The sequence below is a fragment of the Neofelis nebulosa genome, chromosome 9, assembly GCF_028018385.1.
Source record: "Neofelis nebulosa isolate mNeoNeb1 chromosome 9, mNeoNeb1.pri, whole genome shotgun sequence".
In the NCBI taxonomy this organism is placed as follows: domain Eukaryota; kingdom Metazoa; phylum Chordata; class Mammalia; order Carnivora; family Felidae; genus Neofelis; species Neofelis nebulosa.
This window is the reverse complement of record NC_080790.1, coordinates 117,460,529-117,486,888: the sequence shown is the minus strand read 5'-3', so window position 1 is coordinate 117,486,888 and position 26,360 is coordinate 117,460,529. Positions and strand designations below refer to the sequence as shown.

Below are 26,360 nucleotides of genomic sequence, written 5' to 3'. Positions count from 1 at the left end.
GCCCCACAAAAACCTGTACATGAATGTTCACAGCACCTTCATTCATAATAGCCAAAAAGTAGAGACAACCCAAATGTCCACCAACTGGCGGAGGTGCACAATGTGGTGTATCCATACAACGGAATACTGGTACACGCTACAACATGGATGAGTCTTAAAGACATAATGGTAAGTGACGCAAGCCAAACGCAAAAGGCCACCTACAGGAGTCTGTTTATATGAAATGTCCAGAATAGGCAAGTCCATAGACACATGAAGCAAATTAGTGACTGCCAGGGGTTGGAGTGGAGGAATGGGGAGGTGACTGCTAATGGGTCTGGGGTTTCTTTTGGTGTGATGGAAAAGTTCTGGACTTAGAGAGTGGTATTGGTTGTGCAATCTTGTGAACATACTAATAACCACTGAATTGTATACTTAAAAAGGTTGGATTTTATGGCATATGAATTATAGCTCAATAAAAAATTACATAGAATAAACAACAAATTTAGGGGAGCCTTTATTCCTGAGGGATTACAGTTGTGGAGGAACACGAGGCCTTCAGCTATATTAGCAATGTTTTACTTCATAAGCTGGGGGGTGGGAATACGGGTGTTTGTTATACTAATCTGTATATCCTTCTTAATGTTTCATCATAAATAAAATTTAGAAGTATTTACTGAGTGTCGACCTGGACCAGGGCTACCTGGGTGGTTTAATGGTGGGTAAAATCAGATCCCATCCTGTCCAAAAGTAAGTGGGTAAGGATAAGCAGTAAGTGGAAAAGAAGGGCTGTAAGTAAGTCATCTCTCCTTTCTGGGCTTCTGTTTTCTCATGGATTATTTTATTTTAAATGTTTATTTGAGAGAGAGAGAGAGAGAGAGAGAGAGAGAGAATGAATGAGCTGAGGAGGGGCAGAGAGAGGTGGGGACAAAGTATCCGGAGCAGGCTCTGAGTTGACAGCAGAGAGCCTGATTCAGGACTCGAAATTACAAACCACGAGATCATGGTATCAGCTGAAGTTGGACACTCAATAGACTGAACCACCCAGGAGCCCCTATTTTATTTTATTTTTAAAGTAATCTCTGGGGGCCTGGGTGGCTCAGTTGGTTGAGCGACTGCTTCAGCTCAGGTCATGATCTCACAGTTCATGGGTTTGAGCCCCATGTCAGGCTCTGTGCTGACAGCTCAGAGCCTGGAGCCTGCTTCAGAGTCTGTGTCTCCCCCATCTCTCTGTTCCTCCCCTGCTCGTTCTCTGTCTCTGTCTCCCCAAAATAAATAAACGTTAAAAAAATTTTTTTTAAGTAATCTCTACACCCAACTTGGGGCTTGAACTTACAACCCTGAGATCCCGAGTCACGTGCTCTACTGACTGAGCCAGCAGGGCACCCCTCCTCATGGATGAAATGACAGCTGGACTAGAATCTTGTTAGTAGAAAGTCTCTGAGGGTCCTGGGGGCTGAGGAGTGTCTCTCCCCTTTATCAGACCACAGTTTCAAGAACTGCTTATGCACGATGAGAGCACAGGCCTGGAGTCAGCCCTGGTGTCATCAATCACTGCAAGTGGGCCTAATGCAAAGCCCAGCTGAGTCTCTATTTCTTCTTGGTAAAAGAGGGACAGTAACTTCTCCCTCTCGGGATTACCATGGGGTGTAAATGAGATAACACATATAACGTGTCCAGGACAGGCCTGGCACACAGTAAATCCTCAACACATGGGAGAGTCCTCACTTTGATTCCACAGGCATTTCCTGAGCAGCACTGCTGGGCCAGGTCTGTACTAGGGCTAGAAGACAGAGGAATTCCACCGAATGGCCAAGCAATGGCCCCCAGCCAGGTGGGGAGACAGCCCCATAAACAACAATACCAGGCAGGGTGATGTCACTGCTAAAAAGAGACAGCAGCCACGCACGCACAGAGCAGACCATGTGCAACGCAGACCCCGGGACGGGCAGAGATGTCCCAATTGAGAGGCCTAGTACGGGCTTGGAGAGAGGCCCTCACCGTGAGAAAGACACATACCAACTGAAGGCACTGGCCTCCATTCACACTGCAGTGCAGCCTTCCTAGTCTCTTTTCAGTGAATTCAGACTCAAATGTTCCCACAAATCCCAAGAGCAGAGACTGCAACAGATTTAAAAGCCAGCTTTAGGAAGCCTGTGCACATGTGGGAGCACAGTGGCTAACCGTGGGAGGCTGCATGATCTCTGGCAAGTCAGGGCACATAAAAAGTGATATAACTGTAAAGCCATTAACCAAATACCTGGCACTTGGTGAACAGATTAATAAAGATTAGTTATAGTTAGGGAAAAAAAATAGATTCCATTTTCAAAGTGAGGGCAGTGGGATTCAGAGAAGTGAGAAGTCTTGCCCACAGTTACACTGCTAGCTTTGGAGGCAGGATTTGAACTCAGGTCTGACACATCAAAGGTTCAGTGCCTCATAATCTCCCTCTGTTACAGAATCTTCAGGAGGCTCTCTGTAGTCCACTAAATGGAATCTAACCTTGCTGTGGAGAGGGGAACTAACAAAGGTTTGGGGCCAGAGAGACCTCAGGCAAGTTCCCCAATCCTGGGTTCCTTGATCTGGGACCCCCGAGTGGGCTCAGGGAGGTTTGTGAATTCCTCCACACGGTGTACCAAAAGATTGTGTCTAATGGAGATTCTCAAAGGAGTCTATCACCTCAAAAGTAACAAGCCACTGACTTGGCCTCACTTGGCATGTTTTCTTACCTACCCAAAGGAGATACAGTACCTACGTTGAAAAGCTGTGAGGGCATTAAATGAAGTAGTTTATGAAAAGTACCCAAAACATCCTAAGCTTCCACCTATGTTGGTTTCCCTGACTTTCTCCCTCCCCAGCTTATTTCTATCATTTAGCAAACGATATTGACGATCTACTATGGAGCAGATATCACTCCAGGTGCTGGTGGTAAAGTGGTGAACAGGACAGATATTGTCCCTGTTCTTATGGAACTCACATGGTGGAGAGAAACAGACAAAATTAGTAATTTCAGATACTAGTAAGAGCTGTGAAAAAAATATATATATTGATGGGGTGGGAATGGCATCTGAGAAGGAAACATGTGAATGACAAGAAGTCAGTTATGCCAAGATTTAGGGGCAAAGCCTCAGGACAAAGGGAGCACAAAGACAAAGCCTCACTTGTAAGATGCTTGGCCAAGAGCCCCTCACACTCCCACACCTTACTCCCTGCACCACAAACCAGGTCCCCTTGAACAAGTCACATAACTTCTAAGACTCAGCTGCCACATCTACAAAATGGGAAGAAAGACACCTTACCTGCCACAAAGTGAGGGGACTCAATCAGAGGGCTGTTAAGGTCTGGGATCTTCCCCAAGTCTCACCAATAGACACCTGATACACGTCATTTGGCACCCATCTTGGAGGAGGGGAACCTGCAGAGAACCCTGGGTGATGATTTTTTATTTTAATTTCATGTTGCACTAGATATAGTTTCCTTTGTTCCTGGTGAACATGATGGACTTTTCCTGCCACCTGGGGCCTTTTATAGTAACTGTTGCTTCGGGCTCTTCCTCAGGTATAAAAGCAGACAAAGGAAGGACATCATGGAAACACTGTCCTGCCCATAACCAGACCACCTATCCCTTCCCTCCCCCCAAGAAGACTGGAGGACTCAGCCTGTCCTGCAGACAGAGGGTGTACAAGCTTTATTTAAGGAGGTGGAAACATCCTGGCCCCTGGGTTGGGCCACTGATTTATAATTAGTTGTAGTTCTCCCTCCTAAATGTCTCTTTAACCTGCCCCCTTCTCTCCATCTCCTCATTGCCACGCACCTTAACTCCCTCTGAGCATGCTTTCTGGCCTTAGTCTCCCCACTTCCAAACCATTTGCCACACTGTAGCCAGCACCTAACAAAAAATCGACCAGGTCTTTCCCCTGCTTAAAATCCTTAGGCAGCTTGGGGTGCCTGGGTGGCACAGTCGGTTAAGCGTCTGACTTGGGCTCAGGTCATGATCACACGGTCTGTAAGTTCAAGCCCCACATCGCGCTCTGTGCTGACAGCTCAGAGCCTGGAGCCTGCTTCAGATTCTGTGTTTCCCTCTCTCTCTGCCCCCTCCCCTGCTCACGCTCTGTCTCTCTCAAAAATAAATTAACATTAAAAAAACCTTTTTTTTTAAAAAAAAATCCTTAGCTCCCCATCATTCACTGGAAAAATGCCAAACTTCTTAACCTGGCATCCAAGGCTCCCTCGCCAAGAATGAGCTCCTAACAGCCTGATCAACTCCCAGGCCCTCCTATCTATATCAAACTCCTCAATGTCTCTAAAATGAGCCTAGCCACACTTTGGATTATTTGCCTTTGCGGTTTCTGTTCCTGCTACTTGGAACACTGTCCCCATTCCTGCCTCTTAACTCCACCCTTACTTCTTTCACTGCTTACACATTCTTACCTAGCCCTCCAGACTCCAAAGCCCTCCCTGATTCCCCAGAAAAGCACTGTTTACCAGTCTACCTTCTTAATCAGATGTGAAAGCTGGGGTTCTCTCTTAGTTACGGTTAACTTCCCAGAGCTTGGACTGATCAGTTCAGGTTACTTTAACTTAAAAATTCATATCAGGTGCTTCACATTGAGAAGATCCTATCACAATCCGGAAAGAAGGAACAGTTAAAGAACTGGAGGGCTGCCAAAAGGTAAGATAAGAATAGGGATCAAGAATCTGCATTCTCAAAAAGTGCCCCAGATCCTGATGCAAATGATATTGGGCATTGTGATATACAATGCGTCACCCTCCAACATTCCCAACTTAAAAATTGCTGGAAAAATGAAAATACTTTCCTTTACCTCTACAGCTTTTCGGCAGCTGTCCCGAGGTTAGAGAAGTCAGGTGGGCTTTTATGGGACTCAGCTGGGTGTAAAACAGAACCCTGGGTTCCAACACTGGCTCGACCCCTAACGTGCTAAGGTACCCTGCGCTGGGGTCTCTGTCCCTTTTCTGGGCCTCCCTTATCACACCTACCCCCACCATGTGTCCCTGAGGTAGTGACTGCCCCATTCTGGGTATCAGTTTCCTCATCTTACACTGGACGTCACCAGATCTGACATCCTGCTAGCTCTGCAAACCCGTAACTCCTCGCTGACCCAGCCTAACTCCTCCCCTCCTTCCCAAGTCCTGTCTCTCTGGATCCAACCGAAGAACCCTTAACGCCAAGGCTGCTCACGCACGGACTGACCCTTCCCGGTCGCCGTCCAGCTCCACAGGCACGTCTCCGCCCCCGCCCTGCCCTTTATACCCCACTGGCGCGGTCTGCGCAAACGCGTTGGGTCGCATCGAGGCCCCGCCCCCTAGACCTTGGGTTACAGCGCGAGGGGCTTGAGTACCGTGCGCGGCAGGACGACGAACCAGTAGGTTGGGGAAAGGCAACGGCGGCCGGCAAGGGCCAAGCTTCTTCGGGAGGATGTGAGGGAGGGTTCTGGCCAGCTATTGGAATCCTGAAGGCTAGGAGATGTTGCAGCTCATGCCCTTTGCAGGGAAGGGGAAACTGGTGACCATTGAGGGGGTTGGGCTGGTGATTGTTGATCCCAGATTTCCCAGATCTCCTGATTCCAGATCGGGCCGGTGTCGGGGACACCGTGCCAGTGAGCCAGAGCCGGAATTAAAAAAAGAAACTGGGAGCGATTAGAACCAAACTTTGTCTAGAATGGGAGTGAACGGGCCCATGAAGTGGGGCAAGTCCGGGCAGGAGACGGGTGTTTATGCCCCGAGCCTCGTGCAGACACTGGCCTCGCCCTCAGGATAAAGTCCGACTGGGTTTTCTTCTGCGCATTTTAAGATCTGGCCCCAGTCTTTCATTCGTCATCCATTCATTTAACATTCATTGAATACAGTAGTAGGTGCTGGAGGTAGAGAAGTGACCAAGATACACAACAATTCCTATGGTACAGGGGCAACTAATGGGCTGTAGAAGCCCTGGGCGGAGAACAGGGACAGCTTCTGAAACACACACGTGAACGCTGGTCAGGAGTGGTGGGGAGTGTTCCAAAAAGAGACTACAGCACGTGCCAAGCCTGGGAGCTGGAGAGAGGCTTGTGTATCTTGGTTACTGGGGATAACCTCACTCTTGAGTCTGTTTAGCGCCCAGGGAGATGATGGTAGCTGGAACAGGCATCTGACAGTGGAGGTGGAGACAAATAAGAGGAATTCAAAGCAATCTATATTTAATAAAAACTACAGGATTTGGGGAGACTGGGGTGTTGGAGAGAAGTGTGTACAAGTCTTGAGTGCCTGAGTGGGGTTCATCAGAGGAGGAGCAGATTTGTGGGGAGACGACAAATTCTATTCTGGTTCTGTGGAGACTCCCAGTAAGCAGTTGGTTATTACAGTTTGGAAGTCAGGAAAGCACCACTGTGAAAGTATAGATTTGAATGTCCTCAGCAAAACAAACAAAGCCACAGGGTTGAGACTATAGAATGAGAAAAACAAAGGGCCCAATCAGCACTTTACATAGTGATTATCTTTATGTTTTATCTCTTTGTATCCTCAGTACCTAGTAAAGGGCGTGGCAGTAGATGCCATTCAGTGTTTACCAAGTAGACAAAAGTCCAACCGCAGGCAGAGATGCTGGAATCCCAGAGATGTTAAGAGATGGGGGCTAATGGAGGGTTCCATTGCTCTAATGTCAGTCATAGGTTCTTGTCCTGGCTCTGCCACCAGCCTGCTGTGTGACCTCCTGACAAGTCTTCCACCTGTAAAGTGGGTATAGCCAAAAAGAAGCTCCCATGTATAGAGCTACAAACCCTGCTGAGGAACTACACACAGATTTTTCTCATTTAATTCACATGGGGACCTTATATATGAAGGAAGTAATATTATGGGTTCAAACCCATATCTGACTGACCCCAGGGCTCTACTATGACTCTGTAGTCGTAGAGCCCTTATCTGTGTCTCATTGGACAGAAATGTTGTTAGGATCCTCTTGAAATTACATGGTCATTCTTTGAAAACGTTGTGCTGAGGCCAACAGATTTTCATAATTGGTTTCGCACCAATTTTGTTATAAGGGGAAGGAGATGGAACTGAATGTTGTTCTCCAGTTTGTTACTTGTTCTCTAGCTCCCTTTCTGGGGACAACTGAGCTGGGTAGCCATGTTCTTTTCCTAAAATCAAATGACAGTAGGGCAAACCAAAATTAATAACTGGTGTTTCCAGATTTTTATTCAGATCTTCTTAAATCCCTGAGGCCTGCTGTAAAATTAGTATCAAGGTGTTAGTTGGTTCATATCTGTGTGTCTCTGGGCAGCCAGTTGGACTCCTCATCCTATTACATTGGGCACTTGGGTTTCAGTTATTTCTATTCTGCTAATGTGATTTCTCAAAAATATTTTGTCTTGCTGCTGTGATGATAGATGTCCATATAGGGAATGTAATCATGTCCTGCTAATGAGCTTGCTTCTGCTTAGTGTGAGGGAGGAGTTCACCTTATCTGCATTTCATAGTATTCTACAAAGGGATCCTCCTACCCCCACCCCCCACATAATTTGAAATTTGCTGACCTGGGTTGTTGGAGCTAGAAGGGGAATTAATACTCTCTTGCAGTGATTTTAAATTTGTTAAAAATACAGAGCTTCAGGGGCGCCTGGGTGGCGCAGTCGGTTAAGCGTCCGACTTCAGCCAGGTCACGATCTCACGATCCGTGAGTTCGAGCCCCGCGTCAGGCTCTGGGCTGATGGCTCGGAGCCTGGAGCCTGCTTCCGGTTCTGTGTCTCCCTCTCTCTCTGCCCCTCCCCCGTTCATGCTCTGTCTCTCTCTGTCCCAAAAATAAATAAAAAACGTTGAAAAAAAAATTAAAAAAAAAAAAATACAGAGCTTCAGCCCTTCCCTCCACTCATCAGACCTCTTGCATGAGAATCTCTGAGTGGAGCCCTGGAATCCGTATTCTTTACCAGGCTCCCCAGAATATTTAGCCAGATTTGGAAACCACTGGTCTACCTCATACCCCTTGTTTCACAGGTAGAGAATCTGCAACTCTGAGGGGAAGGAACTTGCCCCAATCACATATGACATTAGTGCCTCTTTCTCCAGTGTAAAAGGCCTGGGCTGGGAGTCCTGAGACCTGGGTTCAAATCCAGGTTTTACCAGTCTGAGATTCCACTTCCTTACTGTAAGAATAATGCCATCATTGTATTAGGAACCAAGAGAGTGGCAGTGGAAATGCTTTGTCAGGCTTTCCATTTTGCACTCATGGAAGTTGAGAGCTGCCACCCAGTGTTCACTCCCCTGTACCACACTGCCAGTTTCATTGGTTGCTGGGTGGGCCCCAGGCAACCCATCACCAATCATTCCCCTCTCCTGTTGCAGGTTGGGATGGCCACCGGCTGGGGGAGCCTCTTGCAGGATGAGCAGCAGCTGGAGGAGCTGGCACGGCAGGCTGTGGACCGGGCCCTGGCTGAGGGAGTGCTGCTGAGGACCTTGCAGGAGCCCAGTTCCTCCCATGTAAGCCCCTGACCCCTCCTCACAAGCACTGACGACACTGCTCTGGATCCTAATGCTCACTTTCTGGTCCCTGCCAGGCTAAAAGCAGCTCCTTTAGGTCGAGACATCTTTTTTGCTTTATTTTATCTTTTTCAATAACTAAAATTGATCTCTAGATATATGTAAAAAGCCTGCTGAGAGTAATCATAAAATTTAAGTCTGGAGTTTCTAGTATGAATTAGGTAAGTTACATAACCTCTCTCAGCTGCAGTTTCTTCATAGAATAAAAAAGGGATAATAGGGGCGCCTGGGTGGCGCAGTCGGTTAAGCGTCCGACTTCAGCCAGGTCACGATCTCGCGGTCCGTGAGTTCGAGCCCCGCGTCGGGCTCTGGGCTGATGGCTCAGAGCCTGGAGCCTGTTTCCGATTCTGTGTCTCCCTCTCTCTCTGCCCCTCCCCCGTTCATGCTATGTCTCTCTCTGTCCCAAAAATAAATAAAAAACGTTGAAAAAAAAAATTTAAAAAAAAAAAAAAAAAAAAAAAAAAGGGATAATAATGGGACCTGCCTCTTCAAGTTGGTAAGAGAATGAGAAGATAATTCATGTGAAACACTTTGTCCAGTGAGCTATTATTTTTTTTTCCACGTTTTTATTTATTTTTGGGACAGAGAGAGACAGAGCATGAACAGGGGAGGGACAGAGAGAGAGGGAGACACAGAATCGGAAACAGGCTCCAGGCTCTGAGCCATCAGCCCAGAGCCTGACGCGGGGCTCGAACCCACGGACCGTGAGATCGTGACCTGGCTGAAGTCGGACGCTTAACCGACTGCGCCACCCAGGCGCCCCTGAGCTATTATTTTTTAAGACTACCTAATCACACTGCAGAGGGGGAGTATATCTGTACAACTGGTCTGTGTACATCCTTCTCTGTGCATTTATATACATATATGTGTATATAAAGAAATATATGATTTTCTTTTAAGTTTTTTTTTTAAATGTTTTTATTTTTGAGAGAGTGTGAGTGTGGGAGGAGCAGAAAGAGAGGGCGACCCAGAATCTGAAGCAGGCTCCAGGCTCCAAGCCGTCAGCACAGAGCCCGACGGGGGACTCGAACTCACGAACTGTGAGATCATGACCTGAGCCAAAGTTGGACGTTTACCGACTGAGCCACCCAGGTGCCCCTTTAAGTTTTTTTTTTAAAGTAACCTCCACATCTAATGTGGGGCTCAAACCCATGACCCTCAGATCAAGAGTTACATGCTCTTCCAACTGAGCCAGGCAGGTGCCCCAAAATATATGGTTTTCTAAAACACAAATTGGATCACACAGATCATGCAGATTATTTTGTGATTGTGTTTTTGTTTTTCATTTAACAATCTGCGGTTGAACTCTTTACAACTCCCTCCATTAGGATTAGCTTCATTCGGATACAGTGTTCCATATATAGATGAATCACATTTTAACTTTCCTCTGTTTAGGTGATTTTTAACGTGTTTTTTTAATGCCCTTTTTTTTTTTTTAAGTTTATTTATTTGAGAGAGAGAGAGAGCTTGAGCAGGGGTGGGGCAGAGAGACGGGGAGAGAGAGAATCCCAGGCAGGCTCTGCATTGTCAGCGCAGAACCTGATGAGGGGCTTCAACCCATGAACGGTCAGATCATGACCTCAGTCGAAATCAAGACTTGGACACTTAACTGACTGAGCCACCCAGGTACCCCTGATTTCTAATGTTTTATGATTATAAACAGCATTATAGGGAACAGCTACATACACGCCTGTTTGGGTACTTCTGTAGGGTTGATGCTTTTAAAAGTAGAACTGCTAAGTCCAAACCACATTTTTTAAAAGTCTCATCCTTAAAAAAAAAAAAAAAAAGTTTTTATTTTGTGACTGGTAAGACATTGTCATAGTTCAAAATTCAAAGGACATAGAGTTTACAGTTTAACCCTCTCTTCTATATTCCCTAGCCATCCGGTTCTCCTGACCTGAAGACAAGCTGTGTTTTAGCGTTTTTGTTTATTCTTTCATATAGTTTACTATAGTTTACTCATAACAAAAAAAGTATATATTCCTTTTTCCTACTGTTTACACAAAGAAGCATCCTAGACAAACTCTTTTGTGCCTTGCTTTTTTCTTTTTACTTACTAGTATACCTTGTGACAATCCATATGAGTAACTAAAGAGCTGCGACCATCTTTTTTTTTTACTAAGTTAAGGGCCTGGTGGAGAGTCCAGACTCATAAATATTTGCTGAGGCCTGAGTGAATGAGAATGGCTGTTACCTAAGGTAGGCTGACATTGTGGAAGGTCTGCCTCTGGCTTTGGGAATATAATTGCTTGCTTTGTGAACTTTACATTATGTGAACTGTTTGTCTGAACCCAGGATTAAGCATTTTCCCCTCCAAGATTTTTTTGTTCTATTAATCAATAGGTATAGTGTGAAGGTCCAACACTTGGTCTTTCTGAAAGTTAATGGAGCCTAGAAAAGGCATAGTCCTCAGTGAGATTCCCAATTCAGAGAAAAAAGACAGGAAATGGGGCACCTGGGTGGCTCAGTTAGGCGTCCGACTCTTGATTTTGGCTCAGCTTATGATCTCACTGTTGGGTTTGTGGATTGAAGGTCCATGTCAGGCTCTCCGCTGACAGTGTGGAGCCTGCTTGGAATTCTCTCTGTTTCTATCTCTCTCTGCCCTTACACCACTCATGCTTGCTCTCTCTCTCTCTCTCTCTCTCTCTCTGTCTCAATAAATAAATAAACATCAAAAAGAAAAAAGACAGGAAATATGTGTATGTGTACGGATGTGAGAAAGAGAAAGAGATTTCAGTCCAAATCTTTGTCAGGTGCCTGTTTTATGCCAGGCCATTCTAGACACTGAGGACACAGGTGAGTCAGCCAGAGACTCTGGCCACTAAAGCGCATGGTCTAGTTGGAGAATGTGCCACAAGACAAAATTAAATGTCAGTTCTATGAGGAAACATAGATAGCCTGCTGCACAATATTAGCTACTGTTTATTATTGACTATGTGCCAGGCACTATTCTAACAGCTTGAAATCACTAACTCGTTTAAATTTCACAACAGAGATGAGGAAACCAAGGCCCAGAAAGGTAAAGTAACTTGCCTGAGGTCATTCAAATGGTTGTGGAATTGGCAAAGCCAGAATTCAAACCCAAAGAGTTTGCCACCTGACTTCATGCTCTGAACTTCCATTCTTTACTGCCTCTCTCAGGAAACTGTATGGGACACCTAGACGAAGGAGCAACTCATCAGTTGTATTTGAACTAGATCTTAAAAAATAAATAGAAAAGAACAGCATAACAGAGGGTCTAAAATAGGAAAAGGCACAAAATGTTCAAGAGAATGCAGCTGAATATGGGACAGAAGACAGGTCGAAGTCAGATAATCAAGAGGCTTTGGATACTGGGAGGAAGAGGAACATGAACTTTATCCTGTAGGTAGGGGTGACAAACCAAGTGCAGAATTAATAGCTGGTCCCTGCAGATTTAGGGAGTTAATTAAAAAAAAAAAACAAAAAACAAACATGACCAGGTTACAAAATTTAAAGGGAATTCAGTGTAGAATAAGTCTCCTCCCTCTAGCCACTGTTTCCTTCCCCAGAGACAAGCATTGTTAACAGTTTTTTCATCAGTGTCTTTAAAATGTGAGGGCCAATGTTTGTTTGGATTTTTTTTTCATGAAATAAAAAAAAATCTGGCCCCTCAGGTGAAATAGGAGCTCTTCTTCCCATCACTCTTTGTTTCTTTGACTATGGAGATCTTTTATTGTCATGCACATGCTACCGTTTTTCTCAGAGTAGAAGACTATTACTCTGTGCCTGTGTCTCCATAAAAAGTTAAAAGACTGTGTGTTTTAGCCTTTGGCCTATACACAGTGGAGAACAGCTGTATACTATGGATCCCAAATTCAAGTGGGCATAATGAGTCATGGGGACAGAGGCAGAGGGAAGTCTTACTAGAAAAAGCCTTTGTGAGTTTTTCAGGCCAAATGAGACTTGTTGGAGGAAGCAGGGTTCTAAGTTTTAAAGCCAAGGAAATGCCCTTATTGTCATCACACATGCACTCAGGGTATTAGGTCACCCCCTATGTAATCTGCAGTAATTCCCAGCCTAACACAGAAAAGCTTCAAGCTGAAAAAACCTTACTCTCACAAATATCCTTCCTCACTTTTGTCTTCTGAGATTTTGAGGAAGGTAATTTGGGAACTATCTATGAAAATTTTAAGTGGATTTACTCTAATTATCTGACATTTCCATTTTTATAAATTTATAATTTATGGACTTTTTCACACACAAAATACCTAGAATATATACTCTAGGATATTGATTGAAGCATTGATTGTAATGGGGTGGGGGGAGGAAACCACCTATATGTTCATAACAGAAAGCTAGATTCAGGGGTGCCTGGGTGGCTCAATCAGTTAAGTGTTCAACTCTTGGTTTTGGCTCAGGTCACAATTTCATGGTTCATAAGCTCAAGTCCCACATTGGGCTCTGTGCTGTTAGTGTGGAGCCTACTTGGGATTCCCTCTCTCTGGCCTTCCCCCACTTGTACTCTCTCTCTCTCTCTCTCTCTCTCTCTCTCAAAATAAACAAATAAACTTAAAAAAAAAAAGAGAAAACTTGAATTAATAAATTATTTTATATCCAAAGAATGGAATACTCTACAGGCATTAAAAAGAATGAGATCTATTTGAACATATATGGAAATGTCTCTGAAATATTTATAAAGCAAAGGACAGAACAATATATGTACCATGTGCTTCTGTGTGTGTAAAAAAAGAAAAATGTGTATATACATATAGTCTAAAGGACATGTGAGACACTAGTATACAATTTGCTTCTGGGGAAGAGAATTGGGTCATCAGGGAATGAGACATACTTTTCACTATGTATCCTTCTGTCTCTTGAATTTTGTATCATTTGTTTGTATTATCTGTTCAAAAAATATTTTTAAATATATAAATGCCAAGTTCTAATGTCATAAACTCATACTATGATAATGGCAAATTGATATTAACTCAGAGGTTAAACTCAGGAATACATCATAATATAAGTCACAAGGTCATTTTATCATCTCCTACCCAAATTCTAGTTCATTTGTTGTTGTGAATCTCCAAATGCATTATCCCCTTCTAGAAATAGTGTTCCAGATGGGTATTTGGGTTTCCTGGTTCTGCCAAAGTCCAAAGAACTCAGAATGCAGCCTAACTCCAGGTCTGGCAACCTGAGTCACTGTCTCCAACACTGGGGAGAAACCACTCCTAACTTCTACTCTGGGGGCCAGAGATCACTTCTGATGCAGCCTTACCAGCAGGACTCTCCCTCTGTCCCAACCAGAAGGCAAGGGGGCTGGGGTGGGAGCTCCTGGCACGAGGGTCCTGGGTTTAGGACCCTGGCTAGGAGCTGTGTGTGTGTGTGTGTGTGTGTGTGTGTTGTTTACTAACCACCTTGGTTCAAATCCCAGTGCCATGTAACAGCTTTATATAATTTTGGACATGTTACTTAATCTGAGACTCAATTCCCTTTATCTATTTATTAAGAATAGATAATAATAGGGGCGCCTGGGTGGCTCACTTGGTTAAGTGTCCAACTATGGCTCAGGTCATGATCTCACTCTTTGTGGGTTCAAGCCCTGCATCAGGTTCTGTGCTGATAGCTCAGCTGGAGCCCGCTTCTGATTCTGTCTCCCTTTCTCTCTGCCCTTCCCCTGCTCGTGCTCTGTCTCTCAAAAATAAATAAAACATTAAAAAAAAGAACAGATAATAATAGTATCTGCCTCACAGAGTTAAATGACGCATCCATGTAAGGTATTTAAAACAGTGCCTTGTACACAGTAAGTGCTCAATTTTTTGTGGTTTTGTTTATTTGTTTTGGCTGTTTTGCTTCTGTTTTTTTTTTTTTTTTTTAATGTAAAGAGATAGAATATTACAGAGTCTGAAAGTTCCCATTATATCCCTTCATCATCCTGTTTTCTCCCTCCCTTCACAGAGGTAACCACTATTCGGCAGTTTGTGTGTCAATAAATGTAGGTTACACTTTTCATGGGATTACGTTTACAAGAAAACAGCCCATTTACAGGTGTTCTACCCCTGCCCGCTCTTTCTCCTTGATCAGGTGGTAAGCTATGCCCCATTCACGCTCTTCCCTTCACTGGTCCCCAGTGCCCTGCTGGAGCAGGCCTATGCTGTGCAGATGGACTTTAACATGCTGGTGGATGCTGTCAGCCAGAATGCAGCCTTTCTGGAGCAGACTCTCTCCAGGTACTGGGTGATGGGGCAATAGGGGCCGGGAGTTGCTGGAACCCAAGGGACTGGAAGACTGAGGAGCCATGAGATGTTGCTTTGGCAGCTGACTTGGTGGGGTTGGGGACAGGTACCCCCCAGAAAAAACAAAAGTAGTAGAACAGAAGTCAAGAGGGCTGACTTTTATTTATTTATTTATTTTTTTTTTTTTTTAAATTTTTTTTTTTTACGTTTTATTTTTGAGACAGAGAGAGACAGAGACAGAGCAAGAACGGGGGAGGGGCAGAGAGGGAGACACAGAATCGGAAGCAGGCTCCAGGCTGTGAGCCATCAGCCCAGAGCCTGATGCGGGGCTCGAACTCACGGTCTGTGAGATCATGACCTGAGCTGAAGTCGGACGCTTAACCGACCGAGCCACCCAGGCGCCCCAAGAGGGCTGACTTTTAATCCTGGCTCTAATCCTCATTTATATGGCTGCAAGCAAATTCCTTTCTTTCTCTGTGCCTCAATTTCTTCATCTGTAATGTAGGGATGTTGGTGTAAATCTAAGATCTCTTCCAATCACATTCTGTGATTCTCTGATCCATGGCCCCTTGCTTTGATGACTGAGATTTCTGTTTGGAATTAGGGAATGTCAGCATTGTTTTAGGGAAAACAAAGGGCAAAGGAGATTACTGGGTTTAAAGTCAGATTTCTAACTTCTTTTCCTCAGCCCTCTTATCTCTGGGTGAGATGGGGGGGTAGACTGGGCCCCACCCAGGGCATGAGGATACAGAACTCCTGAAATGGTTCACCCCATCCACCGCTCTGTCTCTTCTCCCTTAATCCTTTTTTTATCTTCAGGCCCTGGGACAAGGGAAATTTCTTTACTTTCTAATGTTTATTCATTTTTGAGAGAGAGAGAGACAGAGAGACAGAGTCTGAGTGGGGGAGGAGCAGAGAGAGACACACACAGAACTCGAAGCAGGTTCCAGGCTCTAAGCTGTCAGCTCGAACTCATGACACGAGCCATGACATGAACTCATGACAGAGCTCGAACTCATGACATGAGCCAAAGTTGGACACTCAACTGACTGAGCCACTCAGGCCCCTCTCTTTACTTTAGAATTAAATTCTTTATTTTTTAAAAAATTTTTAATGTTTATTTATTTTTGACAGAGAGAGACAGAGCATGAGTGAGGGAGGGTCAGAGAGAGAGGGAGACACAGATTCCGAAGCAGTTTCCAGGCTCTGAGCTGCCAGCACAGAGCCCAATGTGGGGCTCAGACTCACAGACCGCGAGATCATGACCTGAGCTGAAGTCGGACGCTCAACCGACTGAGCCACGCAGGCGCCCCAAATTCTTTATTTTAGAATTAAATAAATAAATGTGTGTGTGTGTGTGTGTGTGTGTATACATAAACAGACTAGACATACATACTTGCATGTCTGGTTAATTTTTCAAAAGAAAACAATTATTTTGTTAGAGACAAAAAATTTTTTTAAGATTTTATCTTTAAGTAATCTCTACACCCAACATGGGGCTTGAACTCAAAACCCCAAGACCAAGAGTCGCATGCTCCACTGACTGAGCCAGCCAGCCACCCCAGAGATACAATCTTTTAAAAATGTGCACATTGGTGTGAAGGTGAATATGGGAAGGGATCATAATGGTAAGAAATTTGGAAACCATTGACTTGAAACTAAAAATGCAATGAGTTATGAATGTACAAACCCTACCACCACCTTCACCCCAGGTCTTTTTCGGGGTGGGCCTGGCTTTTGTACCTCTGATTCTGGATTGCAGAATATATGAGCAACCTGATTTATGATCTTTGCCCTAAAGATGCAATTATGTGGAGACCTTTCCTGCAGTCCATGTCTACAACCTTGCCTTCCCTGTTTCTCTGTCCTCTGAAATACACACAAACCCTAGCTTGTACGGGAATAGAGCCCTAGTATCACATGTGCTAGAATAGCAGCCTGGGACCTAGGTTGAAGGGACACACCTCTTCAGTAAAGCAAAAATGTGTCTCAACTTTCTTGGAGGCTGAAGCCCAGCTGGGGACTCTCCTCACCAAGGGCTGGGAAAGGCCTCATGAAAGAGCTGGCTGGGGAACAGAGGAACTGCAGGGCAGGCCTGAGCTACATGGGCTCAGTGGGGTCCCTGTAACAAGTGAGGAGAGTGAGTTAGGCTTGAGCAGGGATGTAGAGACTGCCCTGAATCTTGACAGACAACAAGTGTGGTGTTAGTTACCTGTGGGTGCCTCTTCCACACTGGATGGACTCCTACTTCATATAACATGTCACAGCAGCACACTGGGCCATGATGATGAGCTACCACAGACAAAGTCTCTACCCTCATGTGGTTTATAGGCAAATAGGAGAGGTGACATTAGTTATCACAGAAATAAAACAGAAACTTAAAACTAATCTGTACTACAAAGGAGAGGTCCACAGTGTTCTAAGAGCACATGGCAGGAGGATCTGATCCAGATAGGGAAGGTTGCCCTGAGGAAATCATATCATATGAGGACTGGCTGAAGAAAAAAAAAAGGATATTTAGCTTGAGTCAGAAGAATGCTTTGGTGCACAGAGCATAACTGCTGTCTTTTAATCTCTGAGAGTTGCTGTATAAGAGGTGGAAAAGACTTGTCCTTGGAAGCCCCAGAGTGTAGGAGAAGCTATGGAGAGTTAATGTTATGTCAACCAGAAGGTTTACCAACCATCAGAGATATTCAAAGATGGAATGGTTTTATCACATGACATTTCTTAGTTTCTCTCAGGACCAGACACTATGCTCAGTTCTGTACATATAATATCTCATTTACCCTTCACCACAACTCTATGATAGAAGTAAAATTATTTTCCTCTTCATCTTTCATTTTTATCTTTTACAGATGAGCAAACTGAGACACACAGTGAAATAATTCTCTAAGGTTGTCTAGTGGTGAGTGGTAGAGCCGGGATTTGAACCCAGGTTATCTGGCTCTAGACCTGAGTTCTAAACCACTATTGTCTATCAGGTTGATGTGGCTGTTCAAGTTTGGGTCAGCAGACTGAAAGATTCAGGAGGCAATGGATGAGGGTAGAACTATTTGATCTTTAAGATCCCATTTAGCCTAGAAAATGCTCTATTTCCTCCTCCAGCACCATCAAAAGGGACAACTTCACTGCTCGCCTCTTTAACATCTACAAGCAAGTCCTGAAAGAAGGCATTGCTCAGGTAACCAGTCCCCACTCCACCCCAATCTAGGACCTGTCCCTCCCTTTTTTTTTTTTACCAGAAGAAATTGGCCCAGGCCCTGAGCTCATGGAAATCTGCCTCTTGTTGGTCTCCACTAGGTTTGTACATCAGTGACCAATCCTGGGATGACCACAAGAATGATTCCACTAGGTTTTGGAGCATTAGCCTGCAACTCTGATCTCTATGTAGAATTCATGTTACCTGTCTGTTCTGTGGCTAGGCCCTCAATCAGCCCTGGGCAAATTTACTCAGCCTTCAGTTTTCCCCACAGACTGTGTTCCTGGGCCTGAACCGCTCAGACTACATGTTCCAGCGCAATGCAGATGGCTCCCCAGTCCTGAAACAGATTGAAATCAACACCATCTCTGCCAGCTTTGGGGGCCTGGCCTCCCGTACCCCAGCTGTGCACCGGTGGGTCCCCTGGGCAACACTGGGCACACTGGTGGGTGAAAGCCTAATAGGCCTACGGTCACAGGCAGGAACAGGGATCTCCAATTCCAACTATTTCTTCCCAGGCCCTGGGTCATGTGTTTCTCCTGTAGCAGTTTCCACTTGTAATTAGGTCTTAGTATGTCAAGGAGAGAAGGGACATCACTGTTCATCTACTCTTGCTCCCTCATTGTATAAAGTAGTATTCCAGCTTGAAGAAACAGTACCTGAGTGAGAAAGAGCTTGGAAGGCCTGAAGAGAGGTCAGAATCCATGGCAGAGGGATCAGTGGCTTCCCATTGGAAGGCTTGACCCTAGTAGCAACCATTTCCAGCCAGCAGTGATGCTCTAGGTTGCTGTGATTACAGATGGTTGGCAGCAGGATTCCAGATAGCAAGCACTGGTGCTCAGGGAAAGGCGTTCCAGATCATAGGGAGGCTGGTATAGAGTAGAAACACAGGGTCTTGGGGCTCTGGGCATATACACGGAGCCAGGGTTTGGGTGGCCCCGTATATTCAGGCCTGAGAAGCATGATGATAAGATGCTTTTTAGTGTTCAGCTAATTCTCCAAGTGATGTTCTTGTAAGGATCTGTGAGTCACAGGCAGAGAGGGGTCTTCTAGATCCATCCAATTACTGAATAAGACATCTCTTCCAACAGACATGTTCTCAATGTCCTGAGTAAGACCAAAGAAGCTGCCAAGATCCTCTCCAATAATCCCAGCAAGGGACTGGCCCAGGGGATCACCAAGGCCTGGGAGCTCTACGGCTCAGCCAAGTAAGGGGGAGAAAGAATGGTAGAATCCTGCTTTAGATTCAGCATTCGTGGGTGCAGTGCAAAGCAACTTCTTCGCCTGACATCTTTAGGAAATGAGGGATTTTTTTTCCTGGAAATAGAAGCTTACACTTTTAAGTACCAGACTTTAAGAGGTTTCTGGGCTTCCTTCTTAAATAAGAGACACAGACTATAATTTAATCTTGTTGTTGGCTAGAGGTCACAATTATCTGTTAATGATTGCATTACTGTTAGTGATTGTATCTTGATGTAATACAGAGGTGCTATCTAGACTTAGAGAGGCATGTGAGGCTGTCTGCCTGCACTAATGGCCCCAACTGTTAGGCTTTAAGTTCTTATTCCTTTTCTTCCCAGTTTTCCTGTCTCCCTACTATCAGTTCTTACTTCCTACTGCTGTCAGTGTGCTTTAATTTGGAATCCTCCATTCCCATCCCTGTACCTCCTTTCTGATTTGCTATGGTTTGGGAAAGCAAGTGGTCTGGGTTGTCATGTACCATCTAATGAGTGTGAGGGCCTCTTTGATAAGTAAATGCATAAGCTTTGACTTAGTGATTTTGTGGTGTCTGTTGTAACTGCCTAGAGGCATTTTTTGCTTCCTTCCTATTTTCAACCATGTTCCAGATGTGTAAAGATGCCAGGTAAGTGACTTCTGTATATATAGGGGGCGGCACTGTACCAATAGTTACTGCAATGTTTACATAGCTTTAATAGTTAACCGTTAATGAGCACGGACTGGTGCCACACTTTGTGCTAAGCGCTCTACACGTAGGATCTTATTAGATCCTCATATGAAATATTTCAAGGTAGATACCACCCAACTCCCCCCATTTTACAGATGAGGAAACTGGTTCAGAGAAGTGAATGGCTCAAGGTCAGATGGTTGGTGGTAGAGCCCATAGTCCACTCCCTCTGGAATCTGCAACCTTAATCACTTTATTGCCTCTAAGAGAGCCTCTCTGGGCTTGCTAAGCCTCACTAAGACTCAAGAAACTTCAGACTCTGAATATTTAGAAGGCATAAGATGAATAATTAACTCTTGGTTAAGTGTTTTTTAAGAGACTGAAGCCAGGAAAGGGTCAGCTGGGGAACTACTGATGAAAAAAATGCTGCAGAGGGTTTCTCCAACCAGGCTGTGAATAACATGGGAAGACTCATGTGCCTAGAACTAGGCACTGGTGGGTAGGAACTATGGGGTGCCTGAGCTGGGACTGGCTTCTCATTTTGAAAGTCAAATAGGCATTTCTGCTGACCTAGCATATGACCTTCGCTAAGACAGTTCTTTTCTCTGAGCAGCAGTTTGTAAAAAGGGGGATGATAATAATAAAACCTAAAAGGGTGGTAGTGAGAATTAAATGAAATCTCATGGCTTTGAAAAATGCTTTAAAAAATCTGGTGAGGAATGGAAAAAAGACAGTCTCTTTAACAAATGGCATTGGGAAAACTAGACAGCAACATGCAAAAGAATGAAACTGGACCACTTTCTTATACCACACACAAAAATAAATTCAAAATGGATGAAAGACCTAAATGTGGGACAGGAAACCATCAAAATATAGAGGATAACATAGGCAGTAACCTCATTGACAATGGCCATAGCAAGTCTTACTAGCTATGTCTCCAGAGGCAAGGGAAACAAAAGCAAAAATAAACTATTGGGACCTCATCAAAATAAAAATCTTCTGCACAGTGAAGGAAAAAATCAGCAAAACTAAAAGGCAACCTTTGGTATGGGAGAAGATATTTGCAAATGACATATCTGATAAAGGGTTAGTATCCAAAATATATAAAGAACTTAATAAAACTCAACACCCAAAAAATAAATAATCCAGTTTAAAAATGAGAAGACATGAATACACATTTTTCCAAAGAAGACATCCAGATGGCTAACAGACACATGAAGAGATGCTTAATATCACTCATCATCAGGGAAATCAAAACTACAATGATATATCACCTCACACCTGTCAGAATGGCTAAAATTTACAACACAGGAAACAACAGATGTTGGCGAGGATGTGAAGAAAAGGGAACCCTCTTACGTTGTTGGTAGGAATGCACACTGGTGCAGCCACACTGGAAAACAGTATGGAGGTTCCTCAAAAATTTGCACTACTAGGTATTTACCCAAAGGATATAAAAATAATGATTTGAAGGGATAAATGCCCCTGATGCTTATAGCAGCATTATCAATAATAGCCAAATTATTGAAAGAGCCCTAATGTTCACTGACTGATGAATGGATAAAGATGTGGTGTGTGTGTATGTATGTGTGTATATATATATATATATATATGTGTGTGTGTGTGTGTGTGTGTGTGTGTGTATAATGTAGTATTACTCAGTCATCAAAAGGAATGAAATCTTGCCATTTGCAACAATGTGGATGGAGCTAGAGAGTATTATGCTAAGGAAATAAGTCAGAGAAATACAAATACCATCTGATTTCACTCATATTTAAGAAATAAAACAGATGAACATGGTGGGGGTGGGTTGGGCTGGGAAGAGAGGCAAACCAGACTCTTAACTACAGAGAACAAACTGAGGATTACTGGAGGAGAAGTCGGGGTGGGGGAGTGGGAGGATGGGCTGAATGGGGGAAGGGCATTAAGCAGAAAACTTAACGTGATGAGCATTGGGTGTTGTGTGTAAGTGATGAATCACTAGATTCTACACCTGAAACTAATGTTAATTAACCGGAATTTAAAAACTTGAAAGACTAAAAACAACAACACCCCTCAGGATCATTATGTAGTACTTCCAATAGTAGTAGTAGTGGTAATAATAATAGTAGTAATAATAGCAGCTACCATTTAAGGAGTACTAGTTTCATTTTACTGAAGGGAAGACTGAGGGGTCAGAGAGGAGGAATAACTTGCCAAAAGTCACACAGCTAGTAAGTTTAGAATTCACGTCTATCTGCCTTAAAGCCTGCATTCTATCTACCATACTGTTCTGCCTCCAAGAGGAATGGTCCCATAGTATAGATCAAAAAACTCAGGCTCAAGCACTGATAGAACAGATGAATTTTTCATCGGTTATCTCATAATTTTTTAGATTTTTAAAAAAGCATGGAAAATGAATTATGATTCCAATTTAGACATTTATTCAAACTTTTTCAAAATATAGTGACTGTGGTTAGAATGAGTAGGGATAAGAAAGAAGGATTCTTGGTATAAAATGTTGGGAGCTATTATCCGGAGTCCTCACTCCCAGCCAGCACATTACTGCCACTTCACCTTCCTTAGCTGACACTTTCCTAGTCCTGTTCCCAAAATACTGTTCACAACTGAAGGCAGGAGGAGGTAGAATATGTTTTCTGAGTCTGGCTGTGATTATTTGGCAGAGGGCAGGGTGACTTAACCAGGGAATGCGGTTCCACTTTAACCTACAGCTTTCAGCCTCCCTCCTCCGCCTCTTTTTGGAGGTAGGCCAGCCTGGGCCAGGTGCCACCTTCCCACCCATGAGGAGAGCAAATCAGGCTGCAATATGAAAAGCAAGGCCATTGGCCCTTGGGTGTCTCAGGGCAAGATGGCTTACGAAAGCACCATTTCTAGCTTGTCTCTCAGAAACTCAACTTAAAGCTAAGACTCAGCTTAATGTCATGTCTGACCCTCAAGAGATTTCAGGCAAGCCAGGAGAGGAGGCATACTAGGACCTGTATTTCAGCTAAGTAGAAAGGAGTCAGGCAGAATGTAGTCCAAGAGGTTCAGCTGAGGCAGAGAAAAGCAGAGACAAACAGACCAGAGGCCAGTTACAGGAGGAAGGAATCCACACTTAGATTCCTAAGCCCAAATCTGGCCACCCAAGAGTCTTAGCAAGAAGCTATGGGCGAAGAGCAATACGGCTACAGCAAAAATGGAGTTTGGTACTCCAAACTGAGGGCTCAGAGAGGTGGAATAACTTGCCAAAAGTCACATAGCTAGTAAGTTTAGAATTCACGTCTGAATCTAAAGTCTTGTCCCTCAGGTAGCCAAACAGACAGTTCCTGGCATTAACTTTTTCCTTTGTCCTTGAGCTCCTCCTTCTTTAAGAATTATGTTGATAGCAGAAAGAAAGAGGTCAGGTAAGCCTCAATGATACCATTAATACTGTGGGACCAAACGTGTCCCTGTGTAGATCACAGTAATGTTGGAGGCCCCAAGAAATAATTCCTTATTTATGGATGGCTCTATAGGGTTCTGTAGGATTTCCATTGACTATTATAATGTATCATGCAAGAACCACACACTCCTTTATTATATGCTTTATAGTCTAGTAAAAGGGTCATTAGCCTCCAACCCCACACATTATTCTATAAAATATTCTTCAGTATTTTCATCTGTTTATTCCACAAAGATTTTAAAATCATTAAGTTTTAAGAAAAGGTCGTCTTGGGGCGCCTGGGTGGCGCAGTCGGTTAAGCGTCCAACTTCAGCCAGGTCACGATCTCGCGGTCCGTGAGTTCGAGCCCCGCGTCAGGCTCTGGGCTGACAGCTCAGAGCCTGGAGCCTGTTTCAGATTCTGTGTCTCCCTCTCTCTCTGCCCCTCCCCCGTTCATGCTCTGTCTCTCTCTCTGTCCCAAAAATAAATAAAAAACATTAAAAAAAAAAAAAAAAAAAAAAAAAGAAAAGGTCGTCTTGGGTTTTTGAGATTTTAAATCTACGTTTTAATTTGCGTAGAAAATTAACATCATTACAATATTTCATCTACCTACTGGAGAAGGAACAGAGACATCTCCATTTTTTCAAGTTTCCTAATTTCAGGAAATAATGTATTAGAGCCTCAGGTATCGCCTGAGACCTTTCTGATTTGAGAGAATATCTGCTCTTTCAGGGAAGGTGTGTTCTCCTGAAGGTTGTTGGATGGAGGGAGGACAAGCTTTGTAGTCACTTCAGCCAACTGTGCTCACTCTCTCCCCAGCGCTCTGGTGCTACTGATTGCTCAAGAGAAGGAAAGGAACATATTTGACCAGCGTGCTATAGAGAATGAGCTACTAGCCAAGTAAGTAAAGGAGGGGAGACCTCCAGATAATGGCCCTAGGCTTGTGAAGAACTACTCAGAACAGAGCATCCATTACCTCTAACCTTTGCCCATCTTTCCCAGGAATATCCACGTAATCCGTCGAAGGTTTGAAGATGTCTCTGAAAAGGGGTCTCTAGACCAAGACCGAAGGCTGTTTATGTAAGTGTTCAGGGAGCATTACTACTTTAGGAAACTTATTCTATGGGCGAAGAGCAATACGGCTACAGCAAAAATGGAGTTTGGTACTCCAAACTGAGGGCTCAGAGAGGTGGAATAACTTATCCAGTAATCCTTTCTTCTAGGAGATGTGATGGCTTGCTTCCTTCTCTCTGAATTTTAGGGGCAAAATACCCCATCATCTCAGGAAAGTCTGGAGAAGGCTTGGTCATATTCTGCTTCTAAAAGGTTGTATCAGAGCTATTGACCTTTTTCTTTCTTTTTTTTAGAGAGAAAGTGCAAATGGGGGAAAGGGACAGAAGGAGAGAGAGAATCCTAAGCAGATTCCACACTCAGCACAGAGCCCAACACAGGGCTCAATCCCATGACCCCTGGGATCATGACCTGAGCTGAAACCAAGAGTCGGATCCTTAGCTGATTAAGCCACCCAGGCACCCCAGAGCTACCAACATTCTTGATAAGGGCCTTCTTAAAATAACCCTGGTGTTCATATGTCCCTGGACTCCTAAAAGCTTTCTTGCCCCTCTTGGTAGCTATCAGGTCTGGACAGTTGGGCTGAGCAGTCAGGGAGGAAGAGGAATAGCTTGCTCATTCTGTGATTGATCTGGGAGCTTCTCTCTGAGCTTAGGCAAGACATTATGGGGCCTGGATTTGTGTTCCACGCCAGGCCTTATGCTCCCCTGCAGGGGGCTTCCACCAAGTGACTTTAGTACCACTTAGTTGGGTAGCATTTTTTGCAACACACGTATTTAGACCTGAAATTTTATAGGTTTTTTGTTTTTTGTTTTTTTTTTAATTTGTGACTCTTCTTCTTCTTCTTCTTCTTCTTCTTCTTCTTCTTCTTCTTCTTCTTCTTCTTCTTCTTCTTCTTTTTTTAGTTTTATTTATTTTTGAGAGAGAGTGTGAGCAGGGGAGGGGCAGAAGGAAAGGGAGACAGAGAAGCCCAAGCAGGCTCTGTGCTGTCAGCACAGAGCCTGATGCAGGGCTCAAGTTCACAAACTGAGATCATGACATGAGCCGAAATCAAGAGTCAGATGCTTAACTGATTGAGCCACCCACATGCCCCTAATCTGTGATTCTTAAAATTAAGGACCTCCATTGAAAGGCCCCTAGGTGGCTCAGTCACTTAAGCATCCAACTTCAGCTCAGGTCATGATCTCACAGTTCGTGGATTTGAGCCCCACATCAGGCTCTGTGCTGACAGCTCAGAGCCTGGAGTCTGCTTTGGATTCTGTGTCTCCCTCTCTCTGTGCCCCTTACCCACTCACATTCCGTCTCTCTCTCTCTCAAAGATGTTAAATGAATAAACATTAAAAAAAAAAAAAAAGAACCTCCATGAAATTTCATAGTACCACTTTTCTCAAAATGTGCTTTTATCATAACAAAGTCATTAATTTACTTTCCAGACAGTATCAAATAAGCCAAAGAAAGGGGAAGGTCTTTAAAAAGATAGTCTCGGGCACCTGTTGGGATGAGCACTGGGTGTTGTATGGAAACCAATTTGACAATAAATTTCATATTAAAAAAAATAAATTAAAAATAAATAAAAAGTCTGTGTCTTAGCTAGACTCATAATTTTGCATCTCTGCACCCTTATGCCTACCATTTCAAAAAATCTCATCCTGGTTTCAGCTACTTTTTTTTTTTAATGTTTATTTTTGAGAGAGAAGAGAGAGAGACAGAGCACAAGTGGGGGAGGGGCAGAGAGAGAGGGAGACACAGAATCTGAAGCAGGCTCCAGGCTCTGAGCTGTCAGCACAGAGCCTGACAAGGGGCTCGACCTCCTGAACCATGAGATCATGACCTGAGCCGAAGTTGGACGCTTAACTGAGCCACCCAGGCTGCCCTTAAGTAGTATAATGCAAGGTGTTTTGGTAGGCATGGCAATATGATTCTGAGGCTCAGTAATTTTTAGCCCACTTAAAAAAAAAATTTATCTTGGGGTGTCCAGGTGGCTCAGCTTATGGGTTCAAGCCCCGCATTGGGCTCTGTGCTGACAGCTCAGAGCCTGAAGCCTGCTTTGGATTCTGTGTCTCCCTCTCTGTC

At 44.1% G+C, this 26,360-nt stretch overlaps 2 protein-coding genes and 1 long non-coding RNA gene across 4 annotated transcripts in view; 1 reads left to right on the top strand and 2 right to left on the bottom strand.

Moving 5' to 3' along the window:
- The window catches only part of MYH7B (myosin heavy chain 7B), a 42,500-nt gene extending 38,454 nt beyond the window's left edge, over nt 1-4,046 (bottom strand). The window contains exon 1 of the mRNA XM_058685375.1: nt 3,279-4,046. The gene's annotated coding sequence lies outside the window, so the exon portion shown is untranslated. The remainder of the gene's footprint in view (nt 1-3,278) is intronic.
- A 1,223-nt stretch (nt 4,047-5,269) lies between these two features.
- The window catches only part of GSS (glutathione synthetase), a 28,822-nt gene continuing 7,731 nt past the window's right edge, over nt 5,270-26,360 (top strand). For both annotated transcript variants that reach the window (XM_058685384.1, XM_058685386.1), the window contains exons 1-8: nt 5,270-5,363; nt 8,317-8,451; nt 14,560-14,705; nt 17,817-17,892; nt 18,185-18,324; nt 19,002-19,118; nt 24,036-24,116; nt 24,219-24,296. In XM_058685384.1, coding sequence (XP_058541367.1) covers nt 8,323-8,451; nt 14,560-14,705; nt 17,817-17,892; nt 18,185-18,324; nt 19,002-19,118; nt 24,036-24,116; nt 24,219-24,296 — 767 coding nt within the window. In that variant the 5' untranslated portion in view covers nt 5,270-5,363; nt 8,317-8,322. The remainder of the gene's footprint in view (nt 5,364-8,316; nt 8,452-14,559; nt 14,706-17,816; nt 17,893-18,184; nt 18,325-19,001; nt 19,119-24,035; nt 24,117-24,218; nt 24,297-26,360) is intronic.
- On the bottom strand, nt 7,813-9,055 carry LOC131485672 (uncharacterized). Its single transcript, XR_009248961.1, has 2 exons — nt 8,992-9,055; nt 7,813-8,737 (listed from the first exon to the last, which is right to left on the bottom strand). It is a non-coding gene; the product is annotated as an uncharacterized LOC131485672 (long non-coding RNA).